We start from the raw sequence: 17,451 nt of genomic DNA on the forward strand, positions 1-17,451 counted from the left end.
TTGAGAACCACTGCTTTAAGAAGATAGATATATTTTTCCCGGGCAAAGGGAGGGAGAAGAGTATCATCCAAATAGTGGTAGAGCCTCTTATGCACCCCTAAGGTTTTCTTTTGGGGGGTGAAAAGAGTGCTCCCATGGAGTTCGGATTGTCTCCGCTTCCCAGCTGTTTTTGTCTCTAGGGACAAAACAAGCCGCTGCAACCACCTCCGCGATTAAAGAGATCTGGTGAGTTTTCTTAAAAAAGCAGACAGAGCTGAGTAGAGGATTTTGTTTTTTCTGATCTTATTTGGATTTTAAATTTAAAGTTTTACTTTTATTCCCTCTTTTTGTTTTTTTTCTTTTGCTGAAAGGGAAAGTAAAATGGCGATCGGCAGGCTTTTTGGTGTTTTTTTTCTTTTTTTGACTGGAACAGAATGGAATGGATTTGATTATTTATAATGATGTCGGGTTTGGATTTTAGGAGGATTACTTTCCCTTTCTGTTTAACTTTTTTTATTTCTTGAAGGATTTTTTTTTTTGTTTTTTGTACTTTAAAAAAAAACGGAATGGACTTTTTTATTTAATTATTATTATTTTTTTCTTTTTCTCTCTTTTCTTTTCTTTTTTATTGGATTTTATTTGGACTTTAGTTTGAAAGGCTGATTTTTATTTTTCCCTCCCCTTTTTTTTTCTTTCTTTTTGGGTAATTTTTAAGAAGGAGTAAAGATTTTTTAAGATGGCTCCAAAGCATCCAGCAATTCCCACAGCTCCTAAGGTGGCCTCTTCTTTGGTGATATCATCAGTGCAACAATCTAAATTAACAGCTTCACCCTCTTCTTTGGCACAGCTATTAACGGTAAAGGAATTGCAAGATATAATGGGAAATGCTATATCTCAAATCAGAGGAGAAGTGAAAGAGATTTTAGCAGAAAATAATAGGATTCTGAGGCAAGATATAGTTTTGGCTTTAAAAGGAGTTGCCTCTGTTCTTGAAAAGTTGAACTTTCGTGTAGAAGAGGTAGTAGAGAAAGTGGAGCTGTTGGAGGGAAAATTTGAAGGTATGGAAAAAGAGATGGAAAATTTTCAAGATGAGATTCTTATGCTTCAATACAGAGAGATGGAATATGCCTTAAGAATCAAAGGCCTGAGGGAGTCTTTGCAAGGAGATCTGAGAGAGATGGTTGCAAATGACTTTGCCGTGATACTGGATAGAGAAAAAGAGGAAATATTTAGTGCAATTGAAAAAACATTTAGAGTTAACTCTGTGGTGGCAAAGCAAAGAAATCTGCCAAGAGATGTGGTGATTTATTTTGGGAAAAGATCCCTGCGCAATGAAATTATACAAGCTTTTTACAATAAGAAGTTTCAGATTGCTTCACAAGATGTTATAATTTTAAAGGAGATCCCATCTAAAATTCTAAGAAGAAGAAAGGAGTTTGCTTTCTTAGCAGATGAGCTTAAAAAGAGACAAATGTTGTTCAGATGGGATGTCCCGACTGGAATGGTGGTGAACTATCTGGGGACACGTTATAGACTTAATACTGTTTTCAAAGCAAAAGAGTTTTACACTTCGGTCCTGGGGGTATGTTCATCGCCACCTATCGCTTCGGAAGAGAGGAAGGTAGAATTGCAGTCTGAAGAGCCTATATTGATGAAAATTGGGAAATCTCAGATCGAGGGGCCTCAACAAGTTGAGATGAAGGAGCAGAGGACAACTAGTGCAACACATAAACGTAAAGAAAAGGAGCAACAGAAGAAGGAGCTTAAGGAAGCCTCACAAGTATTTGTTTCTGAGATTGCGGGAGAAGCAAGATCTATAAACTTTTTGGAGCAACCTTTGAGGGCAGATTTCCAAGCACTTCTTTCGAGGTTTTTGGATAAGAGAGATTGATAGAAGGAATTGGCTATTGGTAAAGAGGAGAGATGTTTTAATGATATAACTAACGCTTATATGTCTATTTTTGTGTTTGATGATAAAGAAAGAGGGAGAGATTAGATTTTATATAATATAAGTATGATATTATGGAGCTTGAATGAAAATTTTAGATAGGTAGCGTATGTTTAGATATCTAAGGAGTATTTAAAGGAATATTTTATTTTAATATGTATAAGGGAATTTTAATGTTATAAGTAATGTTTATATGTGTGTTTTTGAGGGTGTTTATAAAGAATGATGGATAAATTTTGAATAATATAAGTATGACATTAGAAAATGTTCAGAGTATTTTATAATGTGTCTAATGATTGTGATTATAATTTTTTTTCTCTTTTTGCTTTTCATATATTGGTCTTAAAGTATTTTATAAATTGTTTAATTATTGTAATTAATTGTTTATGGTATATAGTTTATATGTGTATTTTTGAGTTTGATGACAAAGAAAGAGGGATAGATTTTATATAATATAAGTATGATATTATGGAGATTGAATGGAAATTCTAGATAAGTAGTGTATTTTTAGATATTTTTTTTTGTTTTTTATATATTGGCTTTAAAGTATTTTATAATTTGTTTAATTATTGTAATTAATTGCTTATGGTTTACAGTGTTTAAAATTTTTTTTAAAGTTTTAATTAAGCCTATATTCAGCTCTGGGAAGGTTGGGGGAGGGTTGGGGTGGGTTGGGAGGGTTGGGGAGCGGGATTTTTTTTTCTTCTGTAAAACTTCAAAAACTTTTAATAAAAAAAAGAAGATAAATATATTTTGTCCTTAGGATGCATTTAAAATAATTCATCTCTATCTATCTATCTATCTATCTATCTATCTATCTATCTATCTATCTATCTATCTATCTATCTACCTACCTACCTACCTACTTACCTACTTACTTAATTTCTATAACTAGTGAGTGGACAGTACATCATATAGGAAATATATATAGGAAAAAGTTGGGAGGTGGAAGATTACTTTAAAGATAATAGAAAGACATCATAATTTCATACTATGGGGGAGAATATAATGACAAACCATTCTTGTATTTTTTTTAAGATAACCACATGAATAGATAGTACAAAATGATAGGAATAGGAATAGAATAGAGCTGGAAGGAAACTTGGAGGTCTTCTAGTCCAAGGCTTTTCAACCTTTTCACCCATTGTACCACTTTTAGGATATGGCAATATCCTAGTACCAGGAGTCGCCTAGCAAGGTGTCAAAAACTTGATGACCAAAAAAAAAAAAGGAAAAAAGTGATAAAGTACAGATAGTACTCTACTTACAACAGTTTGCTTAGTGACTGTTTGAAGTTACAATGGCACTGAAAAAAGTGCCTCCCAAGCCACAGCCAAGCAAGACACCTGCCTGCTCACCTGGCAGCACTCTTCCTCCTGTCCAAAGTTTTCATTGTTGTGAGCATTTCTGTTGAGGATTGGAAGCGGTGGGGGGGTGTTTGGTTTTTATTCCCCCCGGCTGCTGGGTGGTTACAGCAGGTTTTGGTCACTTCACATGACCCTGGGACACTGTGACCGTCATAAATATGAATCAGTTGCCAAGCATCTGAATGTAAATCACAAGATCCTGGAGATGCTGCAACATTCCAGCTGATTGGCACTTCTTCTGGGCTCAGCAGAAGCATCAGGATCAGTGCCAAACTCCAGCCGGAACCTGGCGCTGATCCTGGCACTTCCTCTGAGCCCTGACAGTCCCAAAGAAGTGCTGATCCTGGTGATTCCGCTGAGCCCTGACAGCCCTGCAGCTCTAGCTATCTCTCATTCAGGCTTGTGCAGTGCTGCCACCGGTTCAGCTCATTCCCCTCCCCTGCTACCACTTTTCTTGGATGGTCGTGTACCACCTGCCAGGTGCCAATGTACCACAGATGGTACCCGTATCACTGGTTGAAAAGCCCTGTTCTAGTCCAGTCCCCTGCTCAAGCAACCCAAAACACTCAAAGAGCCACTTGGACACGTTTCCCACCGAAAACAAAACACGAGGAGCCGCAAAACACTTTTGATATCTAAAATGAAGATAAAACTGCATATATCCTTTTTTAACCTTTATTATAGGTGTGTGTGTGTGTGTGTGTGTCTGTATGCACGTATGTATGTATATGTATATTTATGTATGTGTGTATGTGTGTGTGTATATATATATATATATATATATATATATATATATATATATATATATATTTTCTGAGGTTTTCGTGGGTGTTTGTATGTAGGTCTTTGGTTGATCGGATTTTCTCCCGCGTAAAATTGGAAGTGTCTTGGCAACATTTCGACGAAGTCCCATTCGTCATCTTCAGGCTGGTGTTTTCAGCTTCGTGCTCCTCGAAGCACGAAGCTGAAAACACCAGCCTGAAGATGGTGAATGGGACTTTGTCAAAACGTTGCCAAGACACTTCCAATTTTACGCAGGAGAAAACCCGAATAACCAAAGACCTACATATATATAAAAGAAAAAAGAAAAAAGAAAAAGAAAGAAGATTTCTTTCTCCCATATTTGGGCCAGCAGGGTGCATCAAGAAACACTCAAGGTAAATCTCCTCCCCCTCTCTCTTCCCTCCCTGATACAGCTGACAAAGCGAGAAACAGCCTGTGCCCTAGAGGTTAATACAGCTGATTAACATGCACACAGCCCAGATTTGAATCTCAGAAGGGTAAGTCTGGCTGAAGAGAGTTAAGAAACTCGAAATAGCTATCCCAGTTCTCCCTTTATTCTTTGTTTGCAATCTAAAAATGTATGTGTGTGTGTGTGTATATATATATATATATATATATATATATATATATATATATATATATATATATATTAATAAGAATAGTGAAAATAAAAATGTGATTCCTGGGTGAATCCATAGTCAATTACCAATAAAACGTGAACACCAGGAATATAATAAACTATAAAAGTTTAATACCATCACCGATCACCAAGCTTTCGTCAGATACTTCTGACATCATCAGGGTTAATGCTGGTCTGTGGGAGAGTGCCTTTATAGGTGAGCCGTCATTTGCACACAGCTCTTAGATCTTGTCGTAGGTCCTAATTGATTTAACTGCTTTTTAATTATGGCTTCCATACTGATGACTCCTCTTTTCTTGCTTTTACTGCTTGTGGGTGTGTCATTATTCCCCTCTACCTCCCACTGTCTTGAATTAGGGAGGTTCTTTCCTCCCCTTTTTTGGTCATTTGTATCTCTAAGTTGTTCCCTCTTCACACCTCCGTGTCTCCTACCTTCCTCCTTCTTCTGATCTTTACTTGCTCCCCAATTGTCATCCCTCATTCTATGGGGGCACACTCTCAGCCTTTCTCCCCATCCCTTGCTTTCCATTTCCCTCTCTTTGGCTGCATAACTTCGTTTCTGTCGTTGCCATTCCGTCTGACATCTACTTGCTCTTTCACCCCATTATCAATGTTCTCGGACTCCACGTCAGACTGAATCCCTTGAATATCTCCTTCCTCCTCATACAAGCCCTTGTGTGCCCTCCTTTTTTGAATACGTATGCCTGGTTCCTTTGTATCCCTCCCTCCATCAACACAGTGATCTTTTTTACAGTTTCTATCACGTTCTACCCTTATTTGCATTTCCCCCCATTCACACTGCTCTCGATCTCTATATTCTCTTGGGCGTTCCGATTGGCACTCTATTGTTTCCGTTGATGGACTGTCGTCACAGGGCAAGCCGGTCCCATCCTCCTTCTTTCTTGATGCTGCTGGATCATCACTGTTTTGGATTTCGGGGGGTCGGGAATGATTGTTCGTTGGCTAATTGCCTGTTTCTCATCATGCAACCGTTCTCTCACTGTCTGGGAGCATGTGCATGGTCCTGGAGCAAGGGGGGAGAAGTCCCTCAATCGTTGACTATTCTCCTGAATGTCCATGGGCCATTGCTGTTGTTGGGGGTGTGTGTGTGAAAATTCATCCCCTCCATAACTTCTTCCCTAGGGTTACGTGGTACTGTAGCAGGGTGTCTCCTTAGGGGTGGGCGGTCTCGCCTGCTCCATGCTCTTAAAGTTAGATGTGCTGGGCACAAATCGATGTGCCGGTTGACAGAGTCCCTGTCAGAGAGCCATGCCTCTTTTAGTAACCGGCCCTCTTTCGTATTGTCACCGCACAGGATGCATACATTATCAAAGTCAAAGCAATGTCCAGAATCCGCCATGTGCGCCCATACTTGGGAGTGCTGTTCCCCCCTTTTTACCTGTGCGTGTAGGCATGCATGCAACTCCCCACTCCCCCGCCCACCTTTTGTCCTGCTCTCTATTCCCTCCTTTTCCTGTTTTAGAAACTTCCGTACTCCTATCCTCTGGATTGGCACCATCTAAACTGCTGCTGCTGCTTGCTTGATTCCTCTCCCTGGCCAAAAAAAATCATCTTTGTCCAGCCCCTGAATCCCCACCACCACTCTTTTTTTTTTTTACTGCTCCCTCTCTGGCACACCAATTAATCTTTTTGTGTATTTAGGAAGAAATATTTAATAGACACTTTTTATATTAAAAGAAACCTATGTATTGAGTGACGAGGCTGCCTCATTTGCTTCTGTTAGCTGTTTGGTTGGACGCTACTGGGGGACCTGGGGGGGCAAAGGGGGAGACGGCTTTGTGACGAAGGCTTGTCCCACCCCTGCTGGCGGGGTGGGACAAGCGAGGTAGCTGCAAGGCTCGCTCTTGGCTACACCCCACAACAGCTCCAGGGAAATCGAGCCCAGCTTCCTGGTGCTGGCATCCAGGAGGCCGACGCGGCTGAGTTCATGACACAACAGAAAACTAGCCAAGCACTGCAGGTGTGAACGCAGCCACCACGGCAGCATTTGCATGTGGGGCGGTCAAACGCAGGGCTGAGATTTGGGCTGCTTACAAGGCAGCGCCCCTGAAAAACAGAGCCTCTCTTTTTCCCCATCGACGCTCCTGCTCCAAAGCCACTGATCCCTCCATTCTAGCAAAGCGCTGCCTGCTTTCCTTTTTTCCTCCTCCTTTCCCTTGGTCCCTACTCAGTTCGGCAGGATGGATGAGATTTCTCCTGGCCCGCGTTTCAAAGGCGTGATTAGATGCACAACAACAAGGACATCCGCAATAATTGAGCCATGAGGCACAACTTCCCCCCGTAGGCAGAAAGAATTCGGGCAAGCAGCATTTTGGAGATCAGACCAGGGTGCAATTAGGGGCGGCTCTGTGGAGTCCTGGGTGCCTGACTCACGGAAGAAGCCAGCAGGGAGCCCATAATTAGCGGGCCTGCCAGAGGCGGCTGAGATGGACACCCCCGCGGCAGTCAGGTGGCCCCCAAGCTTCCCGCCGAGCTGGACAGGATTCCTGGCCAGCCAACTACAGGGCAAGAGCGGCTCCCTCGCCGGGGCTGCCTGGCCTCCCCTGCCGGCTGGCCAGTCCAGCCTTTCCAGAGCCAAATCCTGCAGGCTGCAATTCGCACAGCCCCAGTCCAGAGGAGCGCCCTCTTCCTGGTGGATGGGGGGCTGGGAGGGGGAAGCCCCTTCTGATGCCCAGAAAGCAGCGCTTCCTCTCCTGCTCCGGGTGTGGGAAAATGGGCAGAGGTCCCAGGAAGTGTGTGGAGGGGGCAGGAGCAGCAGAAGGCACCTGGGGCACCACAGAACGGCCCAGGGAGATGCGTGGCCAGCTCAGCTGCCCAGGCAGGAAGCGGCCTGGGGACAACCCAGGGAGCAATGCCCCCGCCGGCTGCCGGCCCAGCCAGGACTGTCGCCCAGCCCAGCCTGAGGAGACGAGTGGCCAGCTCGGCTGCCCAGGGAGTAGCCCGGGGACGGCCCAGGAAGCGATGCCCCAACCAGGACTGCTGCCAGGTACAGGTAAGACCCAACTGATCTGTTATTTTATATTTGTTTATATTAAATATAAATATATATTTGTATTTGCTACTCTAGTGCCAAATAGCTCCCAAAAAACTAAATTAATGTGAAATATTAAGGTGCCTGATTTTCACTTATGATACTTTCAAAATAAAGAGTTTAGACAAGAGTTCTGAATGTCTAAAATTAACATGTTTTATTTTTTTAAAAAACGATGGTCTTCTCTGGAAGAATTTTCACTTCTAAGTGTAGGCACTGCTCTGATTTTTTTAAAATATCAGTATTTTCTTAGAATTAATAAACTTCAGATTGCTATTGCTCCAACATCTGAAGGTTTAATTCTTAAGTAGGGTTAGCACTTTAGGACGCTAGTATTTGTTTATAATTTCCAGCTTCCTGTACATTACAGTACATTAAGAAGCAGTCCTGGAAGCAAATAGTAATAATTATCAGAGACAGTCCTTCATCATGTACTCCCTATAATAGTAACTTTACTAAAACTGCCCTACCTCCTACACATCCCTACACAAAGCGGCTTTCAGCCACCATCCCCTCCCTCTCGCCCTCTTCTCCACCTACAGGTAAAGTGGAAGGCAATGGTTGGTCAGATATGCTGCCTTTCGAAGATTCTGACCAATTAGACACGAATTAACGGCGGCCGGGCGCCCAATGGGCGCATGGCTGGGCACCTCTTGCGCGCCACAGGCAGGGTAGGGGAACCTGCGGTGGGTATTTAGGAAGAGGACGGTGGAGTTGGGGGTTAGGTGGTGGGTTGCAGGTGCGGTGGTGATCTGGAGTTCCTAGTCAGGCAGGAGCCCGAGTCTTATGCTCCCCGCCCACTTCGCCGCTGCTCCTCCTCCTCCTCGTCTGTAGTATTCGCCGCCTCGTCCATGGACGATGTAAGCCGCGAGTGGTTAAGCTGCCGAGGCGGGCAGTCATGGCCACATCCCGGCGATAAACGCGCCGCTGAACCCGCTGGAAACTGCTTCTCTCGGCCTCGTCCTGTCCCCTCTTCCAGAGGGCGTGTTCGCGCGTGAGACAGTCAGAGAAAAGCCTTCCTTGTTTATTTCGCCTTCGGAGTGCCGCCATGTCCAGCTCCTCCTCGCAGACCCCTCCTCACCACCAGACCCCGCAGAGGATGCGCCGTGGCGCCGCCGGGTCCCCAACCAGCGGTAACGCCGGGGTTTCGGTTGGTAGTAATGGGTCTGGCGGCGGAGGAAACGGCGTTGGAGGCGCCTCCAGTGGTGGCGCTGTGACTAGCCGGCTGCTCCAGCCGATCCGCGCCACCGTCCCTTTTCAGCTCCTGAGGGGCAATCAGCACAGCCCCACTCGCTTGCCGACCTCCTCAGCCTCCGTGGGGAGCAATACCGGCCCTGGAGGGCCGCGCGGCGCAGGGGGAGGAGGAGGGAACGGCGGCAGTCCGCCTCCACCAAACTCTACTTCGCCGTTGGCTCTGGCGGCTGCTCCTGCTACCGTCGTCGTCGTTGCCCCGCCGGGAGCAGGCGGGGTGGTAGAACCGAGCAGGGTGAAGGTAAGGCAGAAGCGCTCGCCTGACAGCAGCGGCACCGCTACCACCACCATCAACAGCGGCAGGCGGAGGAGCAGCTCACCTGAGAGAAGGAGCCCCAGTTCGCCCATATATAGAGGTAAAGCGGAAACTGGCTAGAGCTGTAACCCACCCACTCCCATAAAAGCCTCCCTTGTCGTACTGTCCCCCTCCCAAAGACCTAACACGATTAGTAAGGAAAATAATAGACTTAAATTTACCATACTTAACAAACGTCCGCCCTTCAACATTGCTAAGTGATTTCTTTGTAAGTTCTACTGTGTCATTGAAGCTTCAATTGGGCAGCTCAAAAGAGAAATAACAGATTTCTAAACAAAAGCTTTTCCTCAGCTGAAACCGAAAAAGATTTGGCCCTTTACTTATACGTTGATTTCTTGATCTCATATCACTTTATTTCTCAAGAATCGGGCAACTAAAAGGTAACAAAAGCATTGTTTTTTTTCAATCCAAATAGATGAGTAAAATGAGGGCTTGGAAGTGTAGAATCTTGGAGCTTAATTTGGAATAACACAATTTGAAATGCATTATACATTGATGTGAGTGCTGAAAATTGTTAGTGGTTTGCTCTTTTAACAATTTATCAAGTTTTTTATGATTGAGAGCTTTAATGCTGAATTCATGCTTTTTATGCAGATTCTCATCTGTTTCAGTGACTAAAATGCAACTTGAATTTAAGGGACTTAAAGGGAAGCCAAGTGCTAATACTAACTATATTTCTATATAATTTACATTCCTAACAATGTGCTTTAGAAATCGATATATGCTTCTACTTACAGAAATAAGAAATATGAAAACTAGATTAAAATAAAATACTGCTAATAGAAGTGCAAATTCTTTATATTATCAGCCATAGGATGTGATGGCAGGACAATTGTTTACAGCATTTCTAAAACCTGTAGGTTATGTGAATGCCTGCAGTTTGTACAAAAAGTCTTATAAAAGTATAAATGCAATAATCCCTTTGCAGATTAAACCTAAATGTTAGTGAGGTTTATAATCTTAGAATATGTGTTTCCTTGTTCATTCATTTTAAATATGTCATGTAAATTTGTAAATTAAGTTCCTCAATATATTGCAGATATAAATCAAAACACATTCTAAGTGTTACAGAAACCAATGAATTATTTAAGTCTTCTAATGTGAATGATTATTTTAACTGTCCAACTGTCCTTTTTCCTTTCCATATTTAGATGAATCAAATTAATTCACTACTTATTATAATTATATACTTCATCTTCAATCGTTTTGCATCTGTAATAATGCTGGATCTGTGTTTAATTTTAATAACAAATTAAATATGTAAGCCTCTTGGTAATATAAGCAGCAAGCTGATTCTTTGCTTAAATTCTTCCCATTAATTCTTAAGATAGATGAATTTCACAAGTTATTCACTCCTCTGATTTGAAAAATTATACCAAAATGTATATTATGGTTCTTTGCATTTGAATCTTCATTTAGAAAAAGTATTTGGAAATTATTTATGGAATTAATCTTTATCTGACTTGATAAAAATTTAACTTTATATTATCAAGTTTAAAAAAATTAAACTGGGGCACAAGAAAAATTCAGACAGACGAAGTAGTAAGAACATTTATTTACTTTAAAAAAGTAATATAATATGAAACCTCTTTTCATAGAATATTTATTCAGGGTAAAATAAACTCTTTTATATATGGCTTAAACCCTTTCCTAAAATATTTTTAAAAGAGTAAATTAAGTTATATTCAATCAGTCCTTTAAGCCAGAAATTAACATGACCATGTTTTAACTCTGCCTTTGGCATTTGTTGCAGTCAACGGTTTGAGGATAAATGTGAGCATCCAACAATATGAAATAGCTGACACACTTACCTGAATGCGTGTAGTAATGATTCAGCCAGTTTGCTCTGACTGGTTGATAAGTACATTAACTAACTAGTTTTAATCATCCATTCCTGTAATTTGATAAGCATGTTTTTTTTTACACAACTCAATAGCTATATTCTGTAAGTTACAAAGTAAAATACTTTTTTTTTAACTCTGCAAAATTGGTTTTGGGATATGCAGTTGGCTTTGAACACAAAACCCATGCCATTTTTGATTTGTTCTTTCCTCAGCTGTGTAGCTGGCCTGTGTAGCATAATTGAAATAGCAATCTGCATTTGCAGAGGCTTAAGAATTGCTTTGGATCTTAGCTGTATTGGGAGATAATGCTTCAACTACTAAACATCTGAGAATCTTACTTTGTATTTATATTAACTGCCAGAAATGGAGATGTAATCATCGGTGTTTAATATATATAAAAGTGCAAATGATCTGTGGTCTGTTTTTTAGGAAAAATATGGAACTTAAATTCTTTTTCTTTTGTGTTGTATGATTCTTCTATCTTTTTACAATGCAGCTATTGCAGTGAAATTTTTCATAAGAACATGTAAACAACAAATTGCTAGATATTCTGAAAGCTGCAAAGTGCTGTGGATTGGAAGCTTGTACAAGTCAGGCAGCTGCCACTGCAGACGCTGACATCATTCCTGCATGAATGAAAACAGTTTTCTGTAAAAAACAGTCTCTCCCACCCTCATTTTTCATTTCTAGGATGCTCTCAAATTCTTGCTTCAAAATTAGTACTAATTCTGAGTTCAAAAACTTACAAGCCAGAGAATAATTACATATTAAATTTATAGGTATACATTTTGCAAAATATTACTGTAACTTCCATGTTTATCGACTTCATCTGCTTAATTACACATCATTGCATTTTATATTTTGTGCTTGTGTATTTGAGGCACTATATGCTATCTGGTATCTTACAGTTTGTGAATTTTTTATGATATTGAACTATATCTTGCTCTATTTCTATTCAAACATGCAATACAGCATACATTTTATAAAATGCCTTGGTAGTATTACAAATGAAAAATATGCAGGAGTTAACCCATTTGTAAATAGTTGCAAAGAATAAACATAACTGACTAGCATGGATTGGCTGCCATTCCATTAATATATTGGTTATCTAAATACTATAAAAGGTCATGGCCTTTAAATTGTGAGAAATGCAAGCTACTTCTAAAATAGTTTATTTTAAATAAAATTAATGTCTTACAAATATGTTACATCCTTTGTCATGTTCTTATCATATGCCAAATAAAATACTTTTTCAAATATCTATAATGGCAAGAGGAGATGATGATTAAAATGTGTAATTACTTCAGTATAGTTTAAATATGTGTAACTTGTCATTTATAAAGATTAATTTTTTAACAAGCTTCTATGAACTATTGCCAACATTTTAAGAGCAATTTTGACGGTTGTATTGATTGCATTAAGCTCTAGAACACATCCCATAAGCTTTTTTCACCAGCCCAAACCTTTGGCCAATCTAATACTTTAAGTGAAAGGAAATTAATCTGAGTCATAAATAATGAGTTTATAGTGAAAACTGAAATTTGTAATTGGTTTCATATTTGATTTCATAGTATATGACATAATGAACTCTTTCTGATATGTTTGGTGGCCCAATGCCTTGAAATGCCACAATGCAGGAAGACATCAGATAGTTTCTAAATTTATGTTTATGAGGCTATGAATTCTGAGTTTACTTTGTCACTGGTTGCTTGGATAGGGAGAACTTCTGTTTACTACAAAGATATAAAATGTAATAAAATTAACTATATGCCAGAACTTGAACTGCTCTGGCCAAAATCCAAAGAACTCTAATATTAGTTTGATAATCCCAAGGAGGCTTTAAGCTTCTAATTCTCCCCCCCCCCCAAATACTGATATTACTCCAGTCATATTTTTTTATGACAGTGCTTTCTGAATTTTTTTTTTTCAACTTTAAAGAAACAATAGCTATGTCAGTGAAATGGACAGTTCAGTCAGTTTTAAAGCTAGGATATTAAATCCTAAATACCTACATTCAAATTTTGTGAATGGATTATTTTAATTCAGTGAACCTGTCCAAGTCTCAGGGTTATTAAAGTTCTTGTTTTTCATATTTTTTAGCATATAGCAGTGGTTCTCAACCTTTCTAATGCCGCGACCCCATAATACAGTTCCCCATGTTGTGGTGACCCCCAACCACTTATACATAACCGGGTGCCAGGGGCCTGGCCAAAGAAAAGGGGGAAAAAATGGCAGACAGCCTTGTTTGGCGACCCCCGTGAAATGGTTGTTCGACCCCAAATGGGGTCCCGACCCACAGGTTGAGAACCATTGGCATATAGTGAGCCTCACAAAATAAGCCTTTTTATTTTTTAATACTGAAAACTTATGCAGAAATACTAATAATAATCTTTATTTTGGTGATTTGAATGAAACTATTATTGTATTATTATATATACTGCTGTGTTAGTAACATGCAATTTTATATGTATACATTGTTAACACCTAAGGGATACAGATAATTTCCAACTAATAAATAATTTTGCATTCTTAACACAGTTGTGTGAATCTAAATGATTCTGAGGCTCATATTTCAGAGAACAGATTTAAGATCCATACAGATCACTGGTGTGATAGAATGGTTGCTTATAGAAGTATGCATTATCAGTTAGATGTATTTTGCCATATTTGCAAATAGACATAGTACTTGTTTTCAGTGCCTGACATGCTGACTACAGAGACAAATTACGCATACAAAAAACATTCTGGTTTGGGTTTCTGCAAATTGTAAAATTAAAATATAATTGGTTAGTTTGTTGTTCAGTTGCTGCAGAAATCTAGACAGTAGAAATCCAAACAACTAGGCTATTAACCTAGCTGATTTAGTTTAACCTTAATTGTCATATAGACTATAATGGTGATAGTTTCATTATGGATGATATTTAAGTAAATGAAACACTCTTTCCCTCATTAAAATACAAGAGTTTAGGAATTACATTTGTGACTTTTTTCTGACTGAATCCTGAACTTGAAACAAACATGATTTTTTACATGCTTAGCAGGAAGGGTGGTAGCTATAAAAAGAATTTTTGGCAGGGTGGTTTTTTGTTTTTTTTTTTTTTTGAAGTCTGATCAGGATTGAATATGCTTATTGCCTTTCACAAGGGAAAGAAAAATAGAATCTTTCCAATGCCTAAAACCTAAAAATATATTTTTTATCCTTCCTCAAAATTAGAATATTTTATGGTCCTTTTCCCAATCTTAATTATCATTCCACAAAATCTTTAGATTGTGAAGAAAGAGATTAGATTTCATCCAAGTTAAAAATATCTTGAAAGGCATAGTAACACTTGGAACATGTACAATATTAATGTGCATATTTCTGCTTAATTCACCCAGGTCCCTAAATTTCTCATAGCCTGAGATGGGAAAAAGCATTTCAATTTAGGCGTTAAGAGTTGTGAATAGTTTAGATAATTATAACATTTTTGTTTTGCTTTTCTATTTTGAACAAGAACTTTTAAAGCAGTTTTTTTCTTTTCTGATCCCACATATAAGTAGTATTATTTTGTGTGGTGCAGTGGTTAGAATGCAGTATTGCAGGCTAATTCTGTGGACTGCCAGGAGTTCAGTAGTTTGATTCTTACTGGTTCAAGGTTGTCTCAGCCTTCCATCCTTTCAAGGTCAGTAAAATGAGAATCCAGATTCTTGGAGGTAATATGCTAACTCTATAAACAGTTTAGGGAGGACTGGAAAGCACTCTGAAGCGGTATATAAGTGTAAGTGCTATTGCTAATTACTATTATTTTAGTATTTGTAATATACACCGGGATTCAGCTATAGTGCGTAAGAATTTGCTAATTTTTTTCTTGGGTAGTGGGGAAGGGAGATTACTAGTGATATTATAGTTTTTGTTTTATTAAATATTTTTTATAAAATAATTTTAGTTGATGAAGAAGACAGAGGAATTTTAAGATAGGAGAAAGTAGGAGGGCACTGCCAAAAAATGGTAAAGTTATCTTATTGTTACAGTGCATTAATAATGCTATATATTATAGCATTGTAGTTGTCTGATTCTTACTAAGGGCCTAGATATATCCTGTATTCTGACTTTTCACTTTTCTCCTTCTCCCCTGGGTTTTAGTTATATTACTGTAATCATATAATTATTTTTGATCATATGATCATTTTTCTGCCTACAAAGTAGTTGATTATATATCTATGTTTCTGGTCCTAAAATATACCTTCTGTCAACTAAAAGTAAAGCGTAATTATGACACAATTAACTAATTGTAATAGAGTCCTTGATTAAATTAATATTTTGTGTCTTGGCCATATATACTGAGAACGTGTAGTAGTCTGTTACTAAAGATGGCATTTCCGTGGCATGTTTCCCCAATCCATAAATAGCTTCCATAATGAAAAAATGGGAATGTCTTATTAGTATGGTATCTTTTTGATCCATTCTGCCAGAATGACTTAGAACAGTGGCTCCCAACCTTTTGGGTGTCAGGGGCTGGTTCTATGGAGGGCAGTTTTTTCTGCGATCAGGAGGGTATGGCTTCACATGCATTGTACGCATGTGCAATGCATTGTATGGGATACAATGCGTACACTGATTGGGCTTTGTTTGTTTATACAGCCCCAATTCATGGTGGGCCAGAGACTGGTGCTGGTCGGTGGCCTGGGGAATGGGAACCCCTGACTTAGAGAATGGAGATGGAAATATTTGCGTATGTGGATTTTATAGAATATGTTATCTATGTCAGGTAGTTTTTTATATTGCATTAATACAAAGATAAAATTGTAAGTGTGCTGAAAGAAACTGACAAAATTACGTATCCCTAACATTAGGCTTTATTTTTTTAATAACTTTAATATTTGGCTAAATACATAGCTATCACAACTGTTATAAGTTTGGAAAGAAAAATATTTTTCCAAATATTTTAATACATTTTTAAGAGGTGCTTAAAAGTTTTTGAATCCCTAAGATTAAAAGTATATAAACCTTTAGGATACATTCAGAGGGGAAATTAGAATCATGTTGTAATCAATAGAATGTTAATCATGTGTGGGATGTTAGAATATTAGGAATTCGCTATTCAAGTCTGATTTTCATAGTTCTAACAAAGAAATTTCTGCAAACAACTAAAAACATTGTTGATACTAACCAGACTAGAAAAAGGTACAGAACTATTGGAAAGGATTTCGACTCCACCAGTTCACTGTCAGGCAAATCATGTACAGATGGATGCAGTGCAACAGCTTTTTACTTTCCCTGGGAGTGACTGACCAATCAAGATCACATCAATAGCAAGTTGTGTAATATTCTATGAGGGCTCAAAGAAGCTCACAATAACTTTTGAAGAATTAAAGGCCTCTTTTGCATTGGCAAATGTCAGGGTTTATGAGACTACCATCAGGAGAACACTGAACAACAGAGATGTTCATGGCAGGTTATAGGGAAAAAGCCACTATTTTACAAAAATAACATTGCTATCCAAGTGCAGTTTGCAAAAGACCTTGTGGTTAAGGCAGAAGGCTGTTGTAAGAATGTTCTGTGGATAGATGAGGCCGAAATAGAACTTTTTACTCGAATGAAATGAGTTATGTTTGGTGAAAGGCAAACATGCATTTCAGCATAAGAATGGAGCTGGCATTATCTTAATTTGGAACTGCTTTGCTTCTTTTGAAATAAGGCGACTTGCTATCTTTGATGGCACTGTGAATTCTGAATTGTACCAGCAAATTCAACAGGAAAATGTTGGGGTGTGTGCCCATGAACTGAAGCTCAAGAAAAAGTGGGTCATGCAGTGAGACAGTGATACAAAACACATAAGTTGTAGTATCAGTGTATGGTTAAAGCAGAAGAAAGCTAATGTTTTGGGATGATCAAGTCAAAGTCTGAACATTAATCCTATTAGAAATGCTGTGAAAGTCCTAAAGCGTGAAGTTCATGTGAAGAAGGTCTGTTGATGCTATCCTCTTAAGCCCATATGCAGGACTGATCAATGGTTACCATAAACATTTAATTGCATTTAACATTTAGTTTAGTATGCCAAAGGAAGGATACCAATTACTGAAAGCAAAGGGTCACATAATTTTGGTACACACAAATAAGTAATTTGAGATTATTGTCCTCAATGAATAAATGAACAAGTATAATATTTTTGACTCATTTATTTAAATAGGTTCTTTTTATTTAATTTTAGGACCTGTATGGAATAAAGATCATGTTTTAGTTCATATTTATGCAGAAATATTGAACATGTTCAAGGGCTTCACAGACTTT

At 39.0% G+C, this 17,451-nt stretch overlaps 1 protein-coding gene across 3 annotated transcripts in view; it reads left to right on the plus strand.

Moving 5' to 3' along the window:
• The first annotated feature begins 7,957 nt into the window (after positions 1–7,957).
• GLCCI1 (glucocorticoid induced 1) overlaps positions 7,958–17,451 on the plus strand; it is a 34,024-nt gene continuing 24,530 nt past the window's right edge. Inside the window, exon 1 of one of the 3 annotated variants that reach the window (XR_005559368.1) lies at positions 7,958–9,376. Coding sequence is in view for 2 of the 3 variants with exons in the window: in XM_039365057.1 (XP_039220991.1) it covers positions 8,818–9,376 (559 nt within the window). In the remaining variant the exon portion in view is untranslated. The remainder of the gene's footprint in view (positions 9,377–17,451) is intronic. The other 2 variants (XM_039365057.1, XM_039365056.1) reach the window with 2 other exon arrangements.

Source organism: Crotalus tigris, unplaced genomic scaffold, assembly GCF_016545835.1.
Source record: "Crotalus tigris isolate CLP2741 ecotype Arizona unplaced genomic scaffold, ASM1654583v1 scf7180000019946.203332, whole genome shotgun sequence".
Lineage (NCBI taxonomy): Eukaryota > Metazoa > Chordata > Lepidosauria > Squamata > Viperidae > Crotalus > Crotalus tigris.